Source organism: Pogona vitticeps, chromosome 10, assembly GCF_051106095.1.
Source record: "Pogona vitticeps strain Pit_001003342236 chromosome 10, PviZW2.1, whole genome shotgun sequence".
Classification (NCBI taxonomy): domain Eukaryota; kingdom Metazoa; phylum Chordata; class Lepidosauria; order Squamata; family Agamidae; genus Pogona; species Pogona vitticeps.
The window spans coordinates 615,577-633,724 of NC_135792.1; the positions used below are offsets into that span (position 1 = coordinate 615,577).

An 18,148-nucleotide genomic window follows, 5' to 3' on the forward strand; every position below is an offset into this window, starting at 1 on the left:
CATTCGGTGCCCTGGCACAGGTCCAGATTTATCTTCTTGGTTTCCTCTTGAAACGAAGCAGCCTGCCAGAACAAAGCGTGATTTGTTTGTGGCAGATTTCCAAAGCAAATGCAGCATTGCTGTAATGCAAGAGCCTTCTAGCTGAAACAGTTTCCTTAGGGAAACTGTTTTTGCACGATGGCCAAATTCCTGTCGCAGGAAGTTGCACTAGAGTAGGCCCGTTGAATTTGTGGGGATTGGCGAGTCAGCGTCTTCATCAGTTCCATTGATCCACTTCGGCCTAATGTAGTCATGACTTCCTATTAAGTCACGTGACTTGGAGCAGGCCTGTTCAAACCAATGGAACATACAGACTCCCCATATTCCCACGGATTCAGTGGGCCTGCTCTAGTGCAACTTCCAGCCTGTGCGTTTCACCTTTTTTTTCCCTACAGTGTACAGATGGATATTTGACAGTTTACCTTTATAAGTAGAGGGCTTGTACACACATGATCCAGTGTGGGAATGTGAGCCCTCTGGAATCTAGGAAGCAGCAGATCCTTGAAGGCTGTCGAAAACCGACAGGCTTGAATTGGACAGAGGCAGGGACTGGGCTCGAAGTCGTTGGAAGGGGTGGGTGGCGGTTCATCACCGCAGTGCCCTCCGCCTCCATCCCACTGGACTTTCACTTTGCTGTAGCTGATAAAGTAAGAGTTCCCCGGCCAAGGGCCAAAAAGTTCTGTGTATCCCGTCAAGCTCTCCGCGACAGAGCGTTATCTGGGTGTGCTGATCTCTTCCAACCGAGAAGAACTTCATTCATGCAGCTCTTTTGTTCTTTTGTGTCCGTTGTGAAAGTGAAGGATAAAAAAAAGAGAGAGAGAGATTCCACTACCTTGGTTAAAAGCATAAAGCTTGTCATCTGTAGAATTCCCTGGGGTTATCTTGAGCAATAAAAAAATCACCCTGGGCAAGGGCCACATTATTTCCTTCTCTGTGGTGCCCATTTGCTTGCAAAGCACCTCACTGGAAAGTTTCCAGTTTTCCAGAGCATTGCCTGGCACGGCTAGGTCTGAATCGCAGCCAGGATTGGTAAAAACATGTTAACAGTGTGGTGTGAAATAAAAGAGTCCCTTTCAGACTTTTTTTTAAATGGTGGGCAGCTGCGTTACTGTGTGGTGACATAGATAGGCAAAAGGTTTCTGGCACTTTTATCCCTAACCAGCTTTATTTGGCACTTGGTTGTTTTTATGTGCCATCAGGTTTCCCACAACCTACGGCGACCCCATGAATGAGCTATTTCCAAACATGCCCTTCTCCTGAGCTGCCCGCCTCAGCTCTTGTAGACTCAAGCCTGTGTCTTCCTTTAAGGGGGTCAGTCCATCTCGTATTTGGCCCTCCTCGTTTCCTACTGCCTTCCACCTTTCCTAGCGTGATGGTCTTTTCCAGAGAATCCAGCCTTCTCGGGAGATGCCCAAAGGAGGACAGCCTCAGTTTCAAGTCAAGCTTGATTTGATCTAGGACCTACTTGTTGATCTTTCTGGAGATCCAGAGTATCCACAAAGCTCTCCTCCATCACAATATTTCAAACAAATCATTTTTCCCCCTTCCGCTTTCTTTACTATCCAGCTTTTACACCCATACAGGGTAATTGGAAATACAATAATTTGGCATGAGCTTTTGGAAGGAGCAGCCCATTTCCTGGAGAAATAGAGGGAAGACAGCCTGCTGTCCGTGAAAGCTGTTGTCAAATAAAACTTTATAGCCTTGACGGGGCTCAAAGGCTCTGTGTTGGCTTTTCAGGCAGTATCGCTACATGGTATTAAGAAGCCACGAAAAGTTGCTCGGTGTGGGGGTGGGTTGAGAGGAGTGTTTTGAGAAATGGCAGTGAAGTTGTCCTTTGCTGGCCTGCTTCTCTCGTGGTGCTGAGATTTCCCCGACTAGAGCAAACTCAACGCTTATCTTTGCCCTTTCGAGCCGATGTGAAGATTCCCTGCTCCCTGTCTTTCCAGCAGCAGGGCGGGTTGCATTCCACCGCCCTCCCAGTGAAGTTGTGAGGGTATCTGATTGGAAGCTGCCTGTGCCCTAGTTCCCTCCAGGCCGAGTGACTGCAGAGGTCTCCGTTTGGCCCTCACTCCGTTGAAAAGAGAGCTCCTTTTTTCCCCAGTTTTCCCGAAGGGCCAGAGGAATCGGCGCCCGCTGCCCACAGGAACAGCCCCGCTCAGCAAAGCCATTGGGTGCCTTTGGCTTTGAATCAGCTACAATCACATGCAAATTGAATTCTGTGTTCCGTTTGAAGTTTGGGTCCTGGAAATGGCCTTCCCTGACCTTTTCCCCTCCCAATGTGTTGGGCTGGTATCCCTCTCGTCCCAGGCCGTGCGATGGGAGTTGTAAGACAGCCTGTATATGGAGGGAGGGCAGCCCTCACCCCCCCCCCATAGGGAAAGGCTAGTTTGGGGCTTCGAAAGCTGTCCTGTCTTAAGGATGATGGTTGCCCATCTGAGATTGTCCTGCGTCAAAAGATCCGTTTTGCATCCCACCCACACAGGAGGCTGCCTTGCTGGCGGGTCTGTCTGGGACCTCTCTTCCTGCTCTGGGATGTCTCTTAAATACATTAACAGGTTTACGTTGCGCTTCATGTGATCTTTGGCTGTTGACTTTTAATTGTTTGTTATTGCAGTTGGTTCGCTGCTTGGGTCATGCTTTGTGGAAAGGTAGACGGTAAACTTTATAGGGAAAAAAATAAACATCTATTTCAACGTTTACTGTGGAGTTATTTCCTTCTTTAAAAAAATATTGTTGTAGAATTCTTCAGATGACTTCTGCTTCTCACTTCCATTGCTATTTTTCCTCTATATGTGATGCTTTTTTAAACTAAATCATAGCTGTTGTTTCTCTTTTGTAATCCACTTTGAATTCCTTTTGGAAAAGCAGAGACACCTGATACAAACCGGCTGTTTCCCCCGGGATTGAGCCCCTTGCTTGCCAAGGAGGACATGCACCCCCAGCGGGTGCGTCGCCCAAAGCGCACCTTCTCCCCACCGAGTAATATTCTTGGTCTGCCTTCCAGCCGCCAGCCTGAGCCACCAAAGAAGGAGAAGGAGACCACCACCACCACCACCACCACCACCACCACCCCGTCCCAGTCCAAGAGAGCCGACGAGTGGAAGGACCCTTGGCGCCGGTCGAAATCCCCCAAAAAGAAGCACGGCCTGTCTGCCTCGCCCAGCCGTGCCCGCAGGCGCCGGAAAACCTCGGCCTCCTCAGCCTCCGGCTCAGGTTCCTCAAGGTATCGGGAGGGGTGTGTGAGCAGAGACGCAAGGGGAGTCCCTTCCCTTTGCCTCTTTTCAGGATGGCTGGTAGGATCCCCGTCCCCATGGGAGACGGGGAGAGGAGGAGACTTTGCTAGAAACGGGGGTTTGGGGGTGCAGTGGCAGGAATTGGGGTCTGCTCTGAAGAAGGGTGCAGTTCAAGGGTGCTGGGGGGCATTTCGCTCCGGTGCTCTTCCCAAGAAAAGTCATACTGCCCACTTTCGTGTGTGTGTGTGTGTGTCCGTCCGACCTGCCCTGCCCTGCCCTGCCCCCCCTCGGTGCCATTTGAATGTGAAAGGAAAAGGGTCCCAAGGAAGCTCAAGGTGGGCCACCCAACGATTTTGGGTCCGAAACGAACCCAGAAGAGCCTGCAGGGGTGAGAGGGGAGGGTTTGGGTGGGTGGAGCTTCCACTGCTTCTTCAAGCAGTAAGAGCTGGAAACCCGAATGCCCGTGGGGCGTGTTTCCAATGCTGACTGTTCCCCCCACCCCACCTTCTCCTTACAGATCGTCCTCTCGCTCCTCGTCCTATTCCGGGTCTGGCTCCTCGCGCTCTCGCTCTTCCTCCTACAGCTCCTACTCGAGTCGCTCTTCCAGGCACAGCTCCTTCTCAGGCAGTCGGTCCAGGTACGGTTTCCCCGGCCTCTGCGCGGGGGTCTCTTGATGCCCGACGATGGCCAAAGGAGGCGTGCCCTGTGGTCCCCTTAGCTGGAAGCCTCACCAACCGAGGGGAAGTGGGGCCATTGGCCTGCCTCCAGGCCGGAGCACCTGATGACCTTCCGGCTGACCTTACCTTTCCTTGTCTTTATGGCAGCTGTCAGAGAGAAGGCTTCCGCCAGCAGGAGCCTGGGGTTGGTCTAGTGCGCGGTGCATCTCCCCACAGGAGGAGGAGGAGGAGGAGGAAGAGATAAGGGGGTCTTTAGCTTCCCACCTCTAGGTCCATCCAGTCCAGTTCCCTGCGTCTCACAGTGGCTCACTAAATGCTCCCAGGTTTCACTATGGCAGGGTGCGAAGACCGTCGCTCTCCTGCACCGCCACCCTCCTGGCTGTCCCGCGGCCACTCCCCCAAAATCTGGGTAGGAATTGCTTCTAGACCAGGCAGTTTTCGCTCCCCCAGTCCCTCCCTCCAGCAAGAGAGAGCAGCCATGATGGCCAGCTCTTAGTAGAGCTTCTCTGGTTCCTCCCCCCCCCCGCCCCAGATTTATCTTGTCGCCTTATTAAAATAATCAAGGCTAGTCATGTGTGGCCAGTTTCTTCAGATAGTGAATTCTGTGAAGTATGTGGTTGGTCGTACTTTGACAGAGCAGGGTGGAGGGGAGGGGGAAAGACCCATGTAGAGTGACCATTTGCCTTAGAGGTGACCCGAGGGGTGAGCTCAGCCTATCTGAATGTGCAAGGAACCCAGCTCCACTGGGGTAGGTGGCCTCAGAGCAGAGCTGAGAAAGGATTCCACCCACCCCACCCCCTTGTATCGGTAATGAAAAACTCTGGCCTGTGCTGGCTGAGCGGTCTTGCAAGCTGTCGTTCTAAAGAGGAACTTTTTCTCATATGATGTTGTCCAGAGATGATGGACTGCAAGGTTCCTGATTTCCCACCAGGATGGCGGTCAGGATGACATGCCCATAACTGGGGAACTCTCCCCCCAAAATTGGCCCAGATTCTTTCCCACTTCCTAGCCCGCCCATTCAGGCACACAGCCTTTAGGTGGAAATCTCAAATAGATGCCGTCAGCCCTGCCGCACGTGGCGGAAGCTAGCGGCAGTTTCTGACACGGGCACAGGACCAGGGCGGTCACGATCCGTCTTCTGTGTTTGGATTGGTGGCGGCTCTTGCCGGTGACAAAGAGTGATGAAATCTCTAAGCACGGCAGAATGATCCTCCTTTATGGGAAGGAGTGGCAAAAAAAACGAGAATTGCGTAAACAAACGGTGATCATCTTATGACCCACGACAAAGATTTTCTCTTTCAAAGGACAGAGGCAGTTCTGAAGTTCACAGTTAGAATACAGGCAAAGGTATTTATGGCATCCTGTGACTGGCCGAGAACCCCATGATGTCTTGAGCCAGGCGGTTTCCGCTGCTCTTCCACTTCCTCCTGCAGCCCCTGGATTCTTCTTCTTAGCATCCCCAGGCAGGTGGACTACCTGGGAGGGTCTCCTTCACAGGTTTTCCTCTCCGCCAAGCCTGGGCTTCCAGCCACCAGGAAAAGGGCTTCAATTCAGAAGCAGTATTATTACTTTTTAAACGTTTATGTCCTGCCCTCTACCCAAAGATCCTGGAACTGGGTGCAGGAAAAAAAAATCCACACTGACCAATTTGAAGCTGCCTAAACCTTCTGAAGCCCTTGGAAACTGCCTGTGCCACGCAGAGCATGGCAGAAATGCACCCCCAGTGGCCTACACTGGTTTTGGTCAGGATCCAGGTTTTAATTGGCGGAGGAAATGAGGCTGCTTGGGGACCCCTGGGGAAGGCGTTGCACAGGTTAGGGTGCCCCAGCAGAGAAGGGTCTCCTCTCTGCCGCCCCATAACAGCTGCTCCTGTTGCGGGATGCAGAAGATGGGGACCCGGGTGAAGCAAAACCAAAACACACACCATCACACACACACACACCATCACACACACACACACACACCCCACACCACCTATCAGCGAAGCCATGTAACCCCACTGGCCCTCGGCCTCTGGAGAGAGAAGGGCTTCCCTGCCTTTGCCCTGAACCCAAGAGGTAGTCAGACAAAGGCCCGACTCCCCCCCCACACACACACACACACATGCTGCCTCTCTCCTGTTCTGCAGTGTTGCTGAAAACACTATTCTTTTCACTCCAGTAAGCAGGAGGGCCTCACTGGGGGCAACTCGAAGCGGTCCCTGGGGGAACGAGCCAAAGGGACCAGGGTTCTTTTCCCAGTGAACAGATCCTTGGGCACAGGCCAGGACTTGGAGGGGATGGAAAGTGGGGCAGTTTGGGGCTTGTGGGGCAGAAAGCCAAGCTGAGTGGGGAGGCGCCTCCCCTGATTACTGGAAACCCCGGCAGGTGTGTCCCTGGGTTTCATAGTTTACGAGGCACGCCTTGCCCACGTGCCATGTGGAGGCCTCCTCCTTCCTGCCCATCCTGGGCTCCTCCAGCTGCCTCTCGGCACGCAGGCAGGCACTCCGCCTTGAAAGCAGCCGGGATGGGGTGGCTGGTTTTGGCTCTCTAATCATCTGAGGCCTTGGATCGTGGGAATCCTGGAAGTCTCGAGCACAAGGAGCCCTGAGGGTGGGCAGGAGCCGCTTGGCACGCAAGGAACGGCTGGGAGCCGTGACCTCACCAAAGAGAACGTCCCAGATATTTGGATTTTTAGAGCTAACCCTCCCCCCCCCCAAAAAAAGCCACATTGCTTCTACTTTGCTTCTTTTCCGCTTTCGTGAAAAACAAAATAACTGTACGCCAGGCCGTGATGTTCCCTCTGTCATAAAAACCAAAGAGTGTTACTTGAAATGCTCACGTCCGTGGAAAGTGCTTATCTAAGGTCATTAAAAGTTATTAACAGTGCCTTCCACTTTTTAAAAAAAGATTATTTTCCTTGTTTCACAATCACTGTTAACTAAAACCCGTTGATGGTGGTTCTTCTAGAGAAGTAAATGTTTCAAAAATCCGACTGGTCGATTAACTGAACCTTGTTAGACCAGTTAAAAGGCTGGGCTGCAGGAGTGCCCCAAGTCTGAACGGCATCTTGCATTTTCTTGTCCAAACTCTGCAGGTCGCGGTCCTTCTCCTCTTCTCCGTCTCCTTCCCCGACACCTTCTCCGCACAAACCTCCTTCCAAAGCTAAGGGAGAGCCTGTGGCGCCTGCTGCAAAGGGGTAAGGTCGCTGGGTCTGCTCTGGGCCAAACAGTCTGCGGCGAAGCTGCCTCCGGGCTGGGTCCACAGACGGCTGGCCGGAAGGGGTCGCTGCCCAGCCGCTGCCTCACTGAGGAGCAAGCCAGACTCTCGTGATGGGAAGAGGAGGAGGAGGAGGGGAATCATGGGTGGGGGGGCTGGATCCAGCCCACCTCTTTCTGTCTTCACACAGCCAGCTGTTAGAAGGTTAAAGAGCTAAGAGGGTGTAGGGTTCCTCCCTGGAAGGAGTCAACCTCCGTCCATAGTGAGGGACAGGGTAGCTGGTGCTAAGGACGTCTGTCCCCGTAGACATGTCCCTTGAGGGGTTGGGACAGAAGGCCTGCACTCACAGAGTCTTTGGGGTGAGTGACGGGGGCACCACAAAAACCCTCAAAGGGGACATCCCACGGATTTCCAGAAAACATGCTCAGGGTCTAGTCATGTGACTCCTCCTCCTGTAACCCCAAACGCTTTTGGGGTCCACAGGGATTCAGTCTCCAAAAGGGGACCTTTACGGTTTCGTCACATGTTATATTCTCCTGCCCCAAAGCCTCCAAGGAGCCCAGTGTGCCCCCTACGGCTACACACTCATGCACACACAGAGCAATACTCTTTTGTTCTGACAACCCCCTTGTGAGGTAGGATAATCCTGAGTGGGCTTTGTGACTGCACCTGGATATGAACCTAGGTCTCCCTGATGAGAACTCCACAGAGCAGCCCCTGTTTGCCCCACTGCTGGTGGCGCCTGAACCCCCCCTTGAGGACCTCCCCCAGAAGAACCTGTACTTAGCACCTTTGGGGGCCTTCTTTGGGGTGGGGGGAATGGTCCGTCACTGGAGAGGGTAGGGGTTCTCTTGTGTTTTGTCACGTGGAGAGCCAGACTGAGCAGCATCTTCCCCCCAGGCGAGATTTGCAGAGTGTCGCCCTGTGGACGGTTTGGAGCCCGGGTATGAATGAACGCAAATCCAACCGTTGTACTTGCACAAATATTGATTTTGAAAGAGACGTCATCTCCCTTCTGCACAAACACTCTCACACACACCCTGTTGTGGCGTGACACGAGCCTGACACCATTCAAGAGGGCACCTGCAGAAGGATGCCTCTCCTCCTGCAGCAAGGGGCCTTCTTTTATCTTCTTTATTTAATGAACAAGTTACAGATGTCTTGATAAGATGCCACCCTCTGATGGAACCTCGTGAACCAGGAGCCGTGATGTCTCTCTCTTTCAGATGTGTGCCATAAGGCTTAACTACAGGAGGATGTTGGGATCACAGGGAGCACAGGAGAGGGTGGGTTTGGGAGTTCTAGGGGCAGGAGCAGGGGGGTGGGAGGAGAAGAGGAAAGGTCAAGACAAATTCCCAACGGAGGAGAAGGCCTTCGGAGGGTTTGGGGTGATGATGCAAAGTAGGAGCAAAGGTCACCCTGTTCGGCTGTGAAGACAGGGTCGAAAAGGCACAGTCCAGAAAAGACAAGGAAGGGCCCGGGCTTGGGTTGGGGATATGCATGGGGGGCAGGCGGGCGGGAGGGAGGTTGGAAGGACGAGAACAACCCCACCTCTTTGTTCTGTGGCCCCACACTGGCTCCCAGGGAGGAGCGCCCTGGACCAGCGGACCAGCTCAGTGGTTCCCGGAGATCCGGATCTGTGCTCTTTTCCTGGCAACCTCCCTCCGTCACTGGTTCCATCTTCCCTGTTTTGTGTGTGCAGCGACAAGCCCGTGAAGAAGCTCCCGGCCCCTCCGGCCCCTCCGCCGGTCACGAAAGCCACGCCTGCTGCGCCCGAGCCGGCCAAGGCTGGGGACAACAGAGAGGCGCGGCGGAAGGAGCGCCAGGCGAGAACACCACCCAGGAGGTAGGGGCGATTTCTCCCACCCATCATTGCTCTCTGGGGGGGGGTTCCCCAGAGCAACCCCAGACCAGACACACACACACACACACAGACACTTGCGTCGGAGCCCAGGCGGATCTCTTCCCTTGCCCAGGTCCATGTGCTGGCAGAGCCTCTTTGCTGATGGGGAGGATCATGTATTAGTCAAACTTTCTAAGAATCAGAGGGGGGGAAATACCTTTCCAACCGTGATGCATCAGTACTTAGGGCTGTTCCGTGTCCTTGGAGTGACCTGTCCTCCAGATGGCAAGTGACAGCCCGTCCCAGCAACAAGGAGCGCGGATTGAGGGAGGGAGCCTGAACGTGTGTGCGTGTTGTGTTGCAGGCGGGTCATCAGCTGCAGCGGGAGCGGCAGCGGCAGCAGCTACAGCGGTTCCAGCTCTCGGTCTCGGTCCTTGTCGCAGTCGCTTTCCCGGTCTCATTCCCGGTCCACGTCAGCCTCTGTTTCCCCATCACCTTCTGGGTCCAGAAAATCTAGGTGAGGAGCTTCCTCTCGGCTGCTTCCAGGTGGGGGAGCACCCCGGAGGGTGGGGCTTCTGCTGAAGGCCATCCTTTTCGAGGTACGGTTTGGTCACTGGAAGCCCACCACCCGTCTCTGTAGCCACCCTTTGAGCAACTTCAAGCAGGGAAATGGCCTGACAGCTCAGATTTTGTATGGCAAGGCCTAAGAATTGCCTGGCTAGGTTAGAGCCCCGATATAGCTGGGTCTACATCCTGTCCCTGGACAGTGTCCAGCCACAGGAGGTCTTGGGAACAACCCATCGCGACCTCTTGGCCTCCACACATCAGAAGCCCCCCCCCCGCCCCACCAGAGAGGTTTTGCCTCCATGTGCTGTGGCCGGTGTGTCCACAGTTGGTTTAAAGCTGTGCTCCATGTCCCTGAGCGCTGCGTTGGCAGGGCCCTTGAGTTTAGTTGTAAAGGAAAGGCTCGTTGCCGAGCGCAGAAGGAAGCAGGCTGGCCAAACGGGAAGAGTCTCAGCCCGACACCCCGGTGGTGGCTTCAGAGGCCGTCGGCCGTGAGCACGAACGGGAGGGGACATCATGCAGGAGGAACACATTCCCGCTCAGCTTCCTGGCCTTCCGGGAACAGCAGGCATGGCCTCTGCCCCCACCCACCCTGTTCCTTCCTGGAAAGAGCCGTGCCTTGTGGCCTCGACCGGGCTCTCCTTTTGACCTCCCTCTTCCCCCCCCCCCCGCAGGAGCTCTGGAGAGGCTCTCCGTGCATTCTGTGGGATGTTCTGTTGCGTCCTTTGGCTGGAGGGGGAGGCGCCTGCGGGCTAGTGGGCCATGGAGCAGAAGCCCCCCACTCGTGTGTTGTGAGCAGAGAGAGAGAGATTGAGAGACCTGTTATCCCTGTGGTTGCTTTTCAACCTTTCCGCTTCTTCCTCCCTGCCCTGGCCAGGTCTCTGAGCGTCAGTAGCATCTCGTCCGTTTCTAGTGCCTCCTCCAGTAGCAGCTCCGTGCGCAGTGCTGACTCGGAAGACATGTACGCGGACCTGGCCAGCCCGGTCTCCTCAGCCAGCTCCCGGTCCCCGACCCCGGCGCAGCCGAAGAAGGAGAGAGGTAGGAAGCTTAGCGGCCGGCTTTCGCTCTGTACTGCGGCCTCCCTGGTTTTCCTTTGGGGAACTGCTGCTCCCCTTCCGCCCTGATTCCTCTGAACCAGCCGCTGAGGGCCAAAGGCGCGTCGCCCGTGCGCTTCAGAAGCAAACGAGAAGCTTGTGCCTTTTTTGTGGGTGTGGCTCAGTGGCGAGGAATCCCAAAGAAGTTTCTGCTTTCACCCTCCGCTCTTTGTTTAAATGCTTGCCCCTGGAGCCGCCGATTCATGGGTGCACCACTCTGAGCGGGGCTTTGGAGCACGTACAGCATCCCATGCCATCCCCCCCCCCATTTCTCTCCCCCCCCCCTTTGTGGTGTGTGTGTAAGGGGAGAGGCTGCAAGTGCCTCTGGAATCCGAGGGACAGGATTGAAGAGTGATACACACACACACACACACACCGTCCACTGGCCGTGAGTTCATTTCTGAAAAATTGTGGTGCCTCCTAAGCTCCTAAGTGTGCTGTGCATTGACAATAAAGGTGATGGTGATGATGATAGGTAACGTAGGGCTGCACTTGCTTGCTTTTTTCACTCGGTGTGGTGTGTTCCGCCTTTAGCAGGAAAGCCCAGAAAAGAAGGTGCCGTCAAGGAGGAGAAGCGGAAGCGGGACGCTCCAGCCCAGCCCCCCAAGCCGGCCAAGCCTGCGCCGGGGGCCAAATCCCAGGCTCCTCCGGCGCCTCACCAGCCCCCCCAGGCTCAGCCAGCCGGCTTCAGTGGCCACAAAGAGATCAAGCTCACCCTGCTAAATAAGGTGAGGGGGGGGAGCTTTGTGGGAGAGGGCCCTTCAAGACCCCCAGAGGGGCTGGGAGCGTGTGTCCAAAGAGGAGTGTCTCCCACCAATTGTACCGTTTGGTTTTTCTAGCAAGGGGCCAGGCGGGGAGAGTCCAGTGGGACCCCCTTGCCCAGCTCCTGGAGGCGCGAGGCTGGCCTCCCCTGATCTCCTCTGCTCTGCTTTTGCTTTTAGGCGGCCGACAAAGGGAGCAGCCGGAAGAGGTACGAGCCGTCTGACAAGGACAGGCCGGGTTCTCCTCCAGCCAAGCGGATCAACATGTCTCCGGACAGAGGTGAGGAAGGGCCGGGCCGGGCGGGCAGGGATGCAACAGTGTCCCCAGCACCTGGATGGCTCTGCCTGCCCCCACTCCACTGCTGCCATGCACAACTCAGAGGCCCTCTCCTCCAGACTACGTTTCCCAGAATCCCTCATCAGCATCACCAGTGTGGGGTGCCAGCATTGGCAGTCCAGAAGTGGTTGTCACCATCCTTCTGCAGGATGGCCAGGCGGGGCTGGGAAGCTGCTGTGTCTCTGAACTTTTCCTAAGAGAGCTTCTTTCCTGGGAGAGCGAGCAGCCACCCCTTGCTGCCTGCTCCGCTGACTCGGTGTGGGATCTGGGGTATCCGAGGCAGTCCCGGGAGAGCCACTTTTGCATCAAGAATCAATGGCCCAGCCTTGCAGACATGATTGGGGCCCCCTGACAAGAGTGGCTGAGCCCGACGGGATCACCACCTCCCTGCCCATTCCCCAGCCCAGGCTTTTCGGCACATCTGCCCTTGGCTCTCCGAGATGGGCTTCTTTTGCTTTTCTTTTTAAGAGGGAGGCAGGGCTGAGCCCTGCCAGCTGAGCTCCAAGGTCCCCCCCCCCCCCGCGCCTGTGCCTCTCCTGCCCCATCTCGGGCTTTCATCAGCGAATGAGCTGTTCCGCTCTGACTCAGGTGTGGCGAAATCCCAGTACAGGCATCCCAGGCTTCCCTCCCCCCCCCCCCCCCGGAGATCTGTTGCAAACTCTGTCCAGGGAGGCGTCCCTCCATCCCTGGGCCACTGCCTGCTACGGTCCTTGGAACTGGCTAGACGATTCCTGGATCGTGTGACCAGCATTTAACCTGGATTCCTTTGGCCTTTGCTGTTGCTCAGGGAACCGGAGGCTCCCTCCAGAGCACCCAGGCCTGCAACAAGCTGGGTGTTGGCTAACTGTTGTTGGGGCAAGGACTTTCCTTAGAGGAGCGATCGATCGCTGTGCCAGATTCCTCAGGCTGATCTCACCACCTGAAAAAAAAAGGTGTTATGTAAACGAGAGCCTGTTGGTGTCACCAAGAGAGCAGGGACTGGAAAGTCCCCAGATGAGCTCTCGCCCCTGCCATGAACTCATGAGACAGATGGAGGCACAAGGCTTTTGGTTCATTCTCTCTTCCTCCCCCCCCCCCCCGCCACAAGTTCCAGTTTTCCACCTGCATTGTGCAGATAATCACCCTGACCTACCTTACAGGGTTGCTGACAATGCGTGCCAAGCCAGCTCCCTGTTTGTGAAGCGCTTGGTTAACAGCTGCTGTCATGGTTGCACATTGTCAACAATTAGTTATCATTGTCTCCTTATTAGCATTAAATTGGCCGATTCCATTTGTGCTCTTTTTCTTCGGAGAACCCATTCCCTGTTGTCGGCCCTTGGGGGGTGGGGGGGGGGGAGACGTGCCTTTCCTGGCCAGCCTCTTGAGGGCCTCCAGTGGTAGCGTGCAATGCACACAAGTCAAGTCCTATTCAAAGGTTTCTACCCTGTTGACTCAACCAACGGCTCACGACAACATTGAAAAATCACAGTTCTAAGAAAACCGTCTGATTCTCCAGCCCAGCCCCCAGAACCCTCACTGGCTCTTTGCCCTTCCTCTCTGTGCCAGGTCCTCGCGATCGGAAACCCGCCGGAAGGCTCTCGTCACCTAAACAGGAGCGTCAGCGGGGGCCCAGTACGAAGCCTGCCCCCACCCAGACAGACAAGTGAGTTGCACCCCACGCTTTGGACGGGCTGCTTGGTTTGGCTCCCCCTCCTGGTTTCCTGCTGCAGGCTCTTGGACGGGCCACGGGGCTCCCTCACCTTCGCCGAGGAGAAGCAAGGGCAGCAGGGGTGCCCAGGCGGCCTCTGATCTGCCTCAGGTTTGGCAGGGTGTCTGCCTGGCACGGCACGGCTCCCCTGGGGGTGCAGGCCTTCCTCTTTAGGGGAGAAAGCCAGCCATCCTCCTTCACCACTGTTTGGCAGCCGTGCTCACAGTGCAGGGTCACCAAAGGGCCAAGGCCCCTCAGCCTTTCCATCATGGCTCCTTTAGAGGAGCAATAGAGCAGGGATAGGAGGGCTCTGGATGGGAAGGAGTTCAAGCAAACAAGCTGCCTTCCCAGCCCTTGGGCCTTACAGGGGTTACTAGGGCAGGGTCTGGTTTTTCACATGACTGTCCTGCTGGATGGTGAGGTTTGTAAAAAGGACCCTTGAAGGTCTGCCGGGGGCCTGGCTTTGAGAGTGAGGAGTTAAGGTCTGTCTGGGCCTTCTCCCTTGACCTGGATCCATCCCAAGGCTGGCCGGCTGGCTGGCTGGCTGGCTAGGAGGTGGTGTCCCTAAGTGTCTCTCTGCAGCCCCAAACATGTGGGCTCTGCTTGGGGCGGCTTCAGCAGTGAGGCTTCTGCAGCAAGTTCCTGGTTTTGCCCAGAGACCAACCCCCAGCCTCCGGCTTGCATGCTTGGGGGCTGTGGCTCCCCCACCTCCTGTCCGGGTGCCTCTGAACTGCCCCTTCCTTTTGCTGCTGTGGAACAGGCTGAAGAGCCTTGGTTGGGTAACCCTTGGGCCGTGATCCTACGTCATGTGACTCACAAAGGCTGGGAATCACCCATGGGTGCCAGTTATCGAGTTACCGTGTGATCATAGTACCGTTTGAAGGCCTGGTGCAAACCCCAAGGCCATGGGGTGGGGGGGGGGAGAGAGAGAGAGAGAGCCGCCGTTTCATCCTTAATGACCTGGGCGTGACCTTCCCAGGACATCTTGCATTGCCGGAGAGCAGAGGCTTCCTATGCATGGACACGTCAGAGAGGGAGGTTCTCCCACGCAGGTGACGGTTCATGGAACAGATCAGTGGAAGTGCCCCAGATACACCTGAAATGGGGCTCTTCCTGCCTGCTCACCTCCGAGAAAGATTTGCCCATGACACTGGAAAGTTTGCATCCTTAGACATCCAAAGAACAACAGGGTCTGTTGAGAAGAATCAGGTTTTACTTGCCTTGTAAAGTGGGGAGTTGGAAGCACCCGTCACATCTTCTCATTCCCCATCATCAGTCCCTCCCTCCTCCCCCCCTTCCCCCCCCCCCCCCGTCAATGGAAATTGGCATTCCAGGGCGGGTTGGCAGGGGAGGTGTCAGGCCAGTGACCTTGCTGACAGCAGGGTGAGTCTTTCTTAGCTGATGCTGCAACAGCCTGCCTCTTGCTCTGGGTGCCATTGGTTCACTGGACAGGGTTCTGCCCTGTTGGGTCACAGCAGAGCCTGCGGATAAGGCACAGTTGCTTCCTCTGAAGCCCCCTCCCCTTCTGCTAGCTGAAGCGCCATGATTTGTTTGCAGCCGTTTATCTCAAACTCAAGCCTAAATGCTTTCTGGACTGTCCCCCTGGTCTGTCGGTGGGAGTCCTTGCACAGTCTGGGGGGGGGGGGACACACCCTTGACCCTGGCTTTAATGTTGATGCCGGCAGGGGTCTCGGTTTGAATATTTGGCACCCGTTTTACATCCCTGGTGCAGAAGAACAAAATGTCCAGTCACTGTTCCCTAGTCATTTTCCCCCCTCCAGCTGCAAATTGCACTCAGACCTGTCTGATTTAATGGAAGTTCTCAAAGCCATCGTTTTTAACCCCACGGTGCAGCCTCAGGACCCTTCAAAGGTTCTGGCACTCGGAAGGGCCCAGTGGAGAAGCGAGACCACCTGCAGAGCAGAGGCGGTGGCAGGTCCCAATCCCTGGTGGGGACGTCCTAAAAAGCGCTAGTGTGGGTGCAGGTCTTAGTGATAGCAGAGACCCTGTGGAGGTTACTGATTCATAAAACACAAAGAGGTGGAGCAGAATGCTGTTTTTACTACACGTTGGAGGAGGAGGAGGAGTTGCCAAAACTTGCTTGTGCCATTTTCCAATTGGAGAAGGGAAAAAACGGTATTGAAATGCCAGGAGGCTTCCTTGACTTGAACACGTGACATGAAAAGTTTGATTCCTGCCTTTGCTATGAAGGGCAAAATAACAAACATTTCAGACGTCTGTGTTCGCATCAGAGAGAACGAGAGAAGCTGTAGAGGTTGCATTTTCTGGTTGTAGAGACACTGCAGACTTAGCAGAAAGCTTTGCCTCCTGGAAATCTATCTAAGCCTCAGAAAACCTCCTTATTCCCAGCCCATTCTCATTGCAGGGTGTGTGTGTGTGTGGTTTTTTTTCCCCTTTGCTGCAGGAAACGTCCGTTGTCGCCCCAGTCCAAGGGTTCCAGCAAAGTCACAAGTATCCCGGGCAAAGCCGCCGAATCGGCCCCTGCAGCTGCTACTGCAAAACCAGGCAAGTCCAGCACACTGTCACGTCGAGAGGAGCTCCTGAAGCAGCTGAAGGCAGTGGAAGACGCCATTGCTCGCAAGCGGGCCAAGATCCCTGGGAAAGTATAGTCTGGCCTCCGTACAGCCCAGAAGAGAGACTGCTCCCTGTGTTTTTATAAATAGCAAACAAACAGCCACTTCGGATTTTTGAAGTTCTGTTTTATTTTGGCTGTGATCCTTTTTAAGAAAAACAAAATTGAAAAGAAAAGAGAAGTTTTGTCAACTGGAGGCCTGCCCACCTGCTCGCCCACCCAAGTCTGAGACCACTCCCTCTGGTTTCCTCTCCTACCCACCGCACCTTGCCGGGACTGTGGTGGTAGGCGGTCAGCGCCGTGGCTGCCCCCCCCCCATGCCCAGGGTGCGCAGCAGACTCTGAAGCGCCGCCCTGTCGGGGGCCATCTCCTCTGCCTGGCCCACCGCCTCTCTGCTAGCTGCAAGTCTTACGTGCCTAGTTAGCCCCGCTGTGCGTCGAGTGTCTTCAGCAATGCAGTTTCTACGTCCTGCGTCGAGGGGGGGGGCGGAGCTGCTGCCACCGGCCAGAAAGGTCTCCCTCTGTTGACTCTCCTCCGCCTGCCCTCCCCACCTCGTCCCCCACCAGGAACTAAACCAGTTGCATAGATACCCTTGGCGGAAGTCTGGTTGAAAGGTCCCATGCGTCTTTTATTTGAAGCGAGAAATATTGCTCTAGTTGAATTTTAAAAACCAGAGAAGATGCAAAGGTTTTGTCAGAATGCGTGTCTGATGAGGAGGGTTTTTTTTTTTTTGAGGGGTTATGCTGAAAATAAAATATTTTGATAAACAGTTCCTTCTTTGATCTTTTCTGTTCAAGTCCTAAATCCTGTCTCAGGGCATCTGGCTGACAAGATGGGTATTGTAGTCTTAAACCCCAGGGCCCTCCAGACGTTGCTGGATTTGCATGGTTTCCCTGCCCACGGAGCCAGTGAGCAGGGCTGGAGGGAGCCTGGGTGGAAACATCTGGAGGGCTCCCAGGTTTTTCCTCCACCCCAGCATTACAGGTACTTCCACACAGGAAACTCAGCATGTCTCTCTTGCTCCCCAAACAGAAGCAGAGCCTCTGAAGATTCTTTTTGGCCTACGTGGTCTTGCATTTTTCTGCTGTTTTCAAGATCCTGGGAACATTTTAGCCGCAAGCAGTAACACGCAGGCTGAAGGAAGATCTGGGCCAGATGAAGCTCTCGGAAGGCTAGGGAGCAGTCCAACAGGTCAGGTCACCCATTTTCGGGTGCTAAGGGAAGTGCCCCCCAGTCACATTTTCTTCAGAAGCAAATAACCCTCTTTAACTGTCTTTTTCTGTGATTGGAGCAAAACGGAGGTGAGGTCCCCCTCTGATACACAGGCCTAGCCAGGGAGATGCAGCCACACTTTATTCCAGCGACCACCAGTCCAGTAATGGCAAGCATACAAAAGACTATGAAACCCTTCTGCCTTGGTCAAACAATAACCATAATACTCCTGGAACTGCAGAGCTGGACGGAACCCTCTCTAGGTTATGCAGCCCATCCTTTGGCAAGGAGGCACAAGAGGGAGTGGGACTCCCAGCCAGATGCCTCAACACCTGAGCTATGCTGAGAGAAGGGTTTGGGGGAGTATTTATTTCCTTCCTTCCTTTTAAGGACTGCTTCCTCCCCCACCCCACCCCCAGCAACATTCCAAGTCCCAGCAAATCTCTGGGCTACCCTGGGGGACATCTCTCAACACTTTTGCACCCCCTTAGGAGCCCCGCCACCTGCTTGGTATCCTCGATCACATCCCAAAACAACCTGGGACTTAAGATGACGCACACAGGGTCCCCCACTCACAGACTGCATAATTTGGGAACTTCATACCCGTTGGAAGAAACGTGTGGTCTCACAAGCTTGTATGTGTTCTGTGCCTTTTCTATTAGCATAATGGGTTTATTATTCCAGTATGGGCTTGGTGACTGACTTGATGGCCCAAAGAACCTTCCTATTTTTTTAAAAAAAAAATCAAGTACACCTCTTAAAACTGATCTCACTAGGTGGTACAGAGCCCTAGTATAGAAGTGTATTACTGTACTTATGCATATATCCGATTCCCTTTCCATGATGACACACACACAATTGAAAAAGGGGTGTGGGGGGGGCTGTTCCAGAACGACCGACACTCAAAG

At 54.7% G+C, this 18,148-nt stretch overlaps 1 protein-coding gene across 5 annotated transcripts in view; it reads left to right on the top strand.

Annotated features, from left to right (window-relative positions):
- Positions 1-16,797, top strand: part of ZC3H18 (zinc finger CCCH-type containing 18) — a 40,529-nt gene extending 23,732 nt beyond the window's left edge. For 4 of the 5 annotated variants that reach the window (XM_072980876.2, XM_072980873.2, XM_072980874.2 and 1 more), the window contains 10 exons: positions 3,047-3,265; positions 3,793-3,912; positions 7,028-7,129; positions 8,852-8,995; positions 9,357-9,509; positions 10,434-10,594; positions 11,185-11,378; positions 11,592-11,691; positions 13,294-13,390; positions 15,861-16,797. In XM_072980876.2, coding sequence (XP_072836977.2) covers positions 3,047-3,265; positions 3,793-3,912; positions 7,028-7,129; positions 8,852-8,995; positions 9,357-9,509; positions 10,434-10,594; positions 11,185-11,378; positions 11,592-11,691; positions 13,294-13,390; positions 15,861-16,065 — 1,495 coding nt within the window. In that variant the 3' untranslated portion in view covers positions 16,066-16,797. The remainder of the gene's footprint in view (positions 1-3,046; positions 3,266-3,792; positions 3,913-7,027; positions 7,130-8,851; positions 8,996-9,356; positions 9,510-10,433; positions 10,595-11,184; positions 11,379-11,591; positions 11,692-13,293; positions 13,391-15,860) is intronic. The other variant, XM_072980878.2, reaches the window with a different exon arrangement.
- Positions 16,798-18,148: the final 1,351 nt, after the last annotated feature.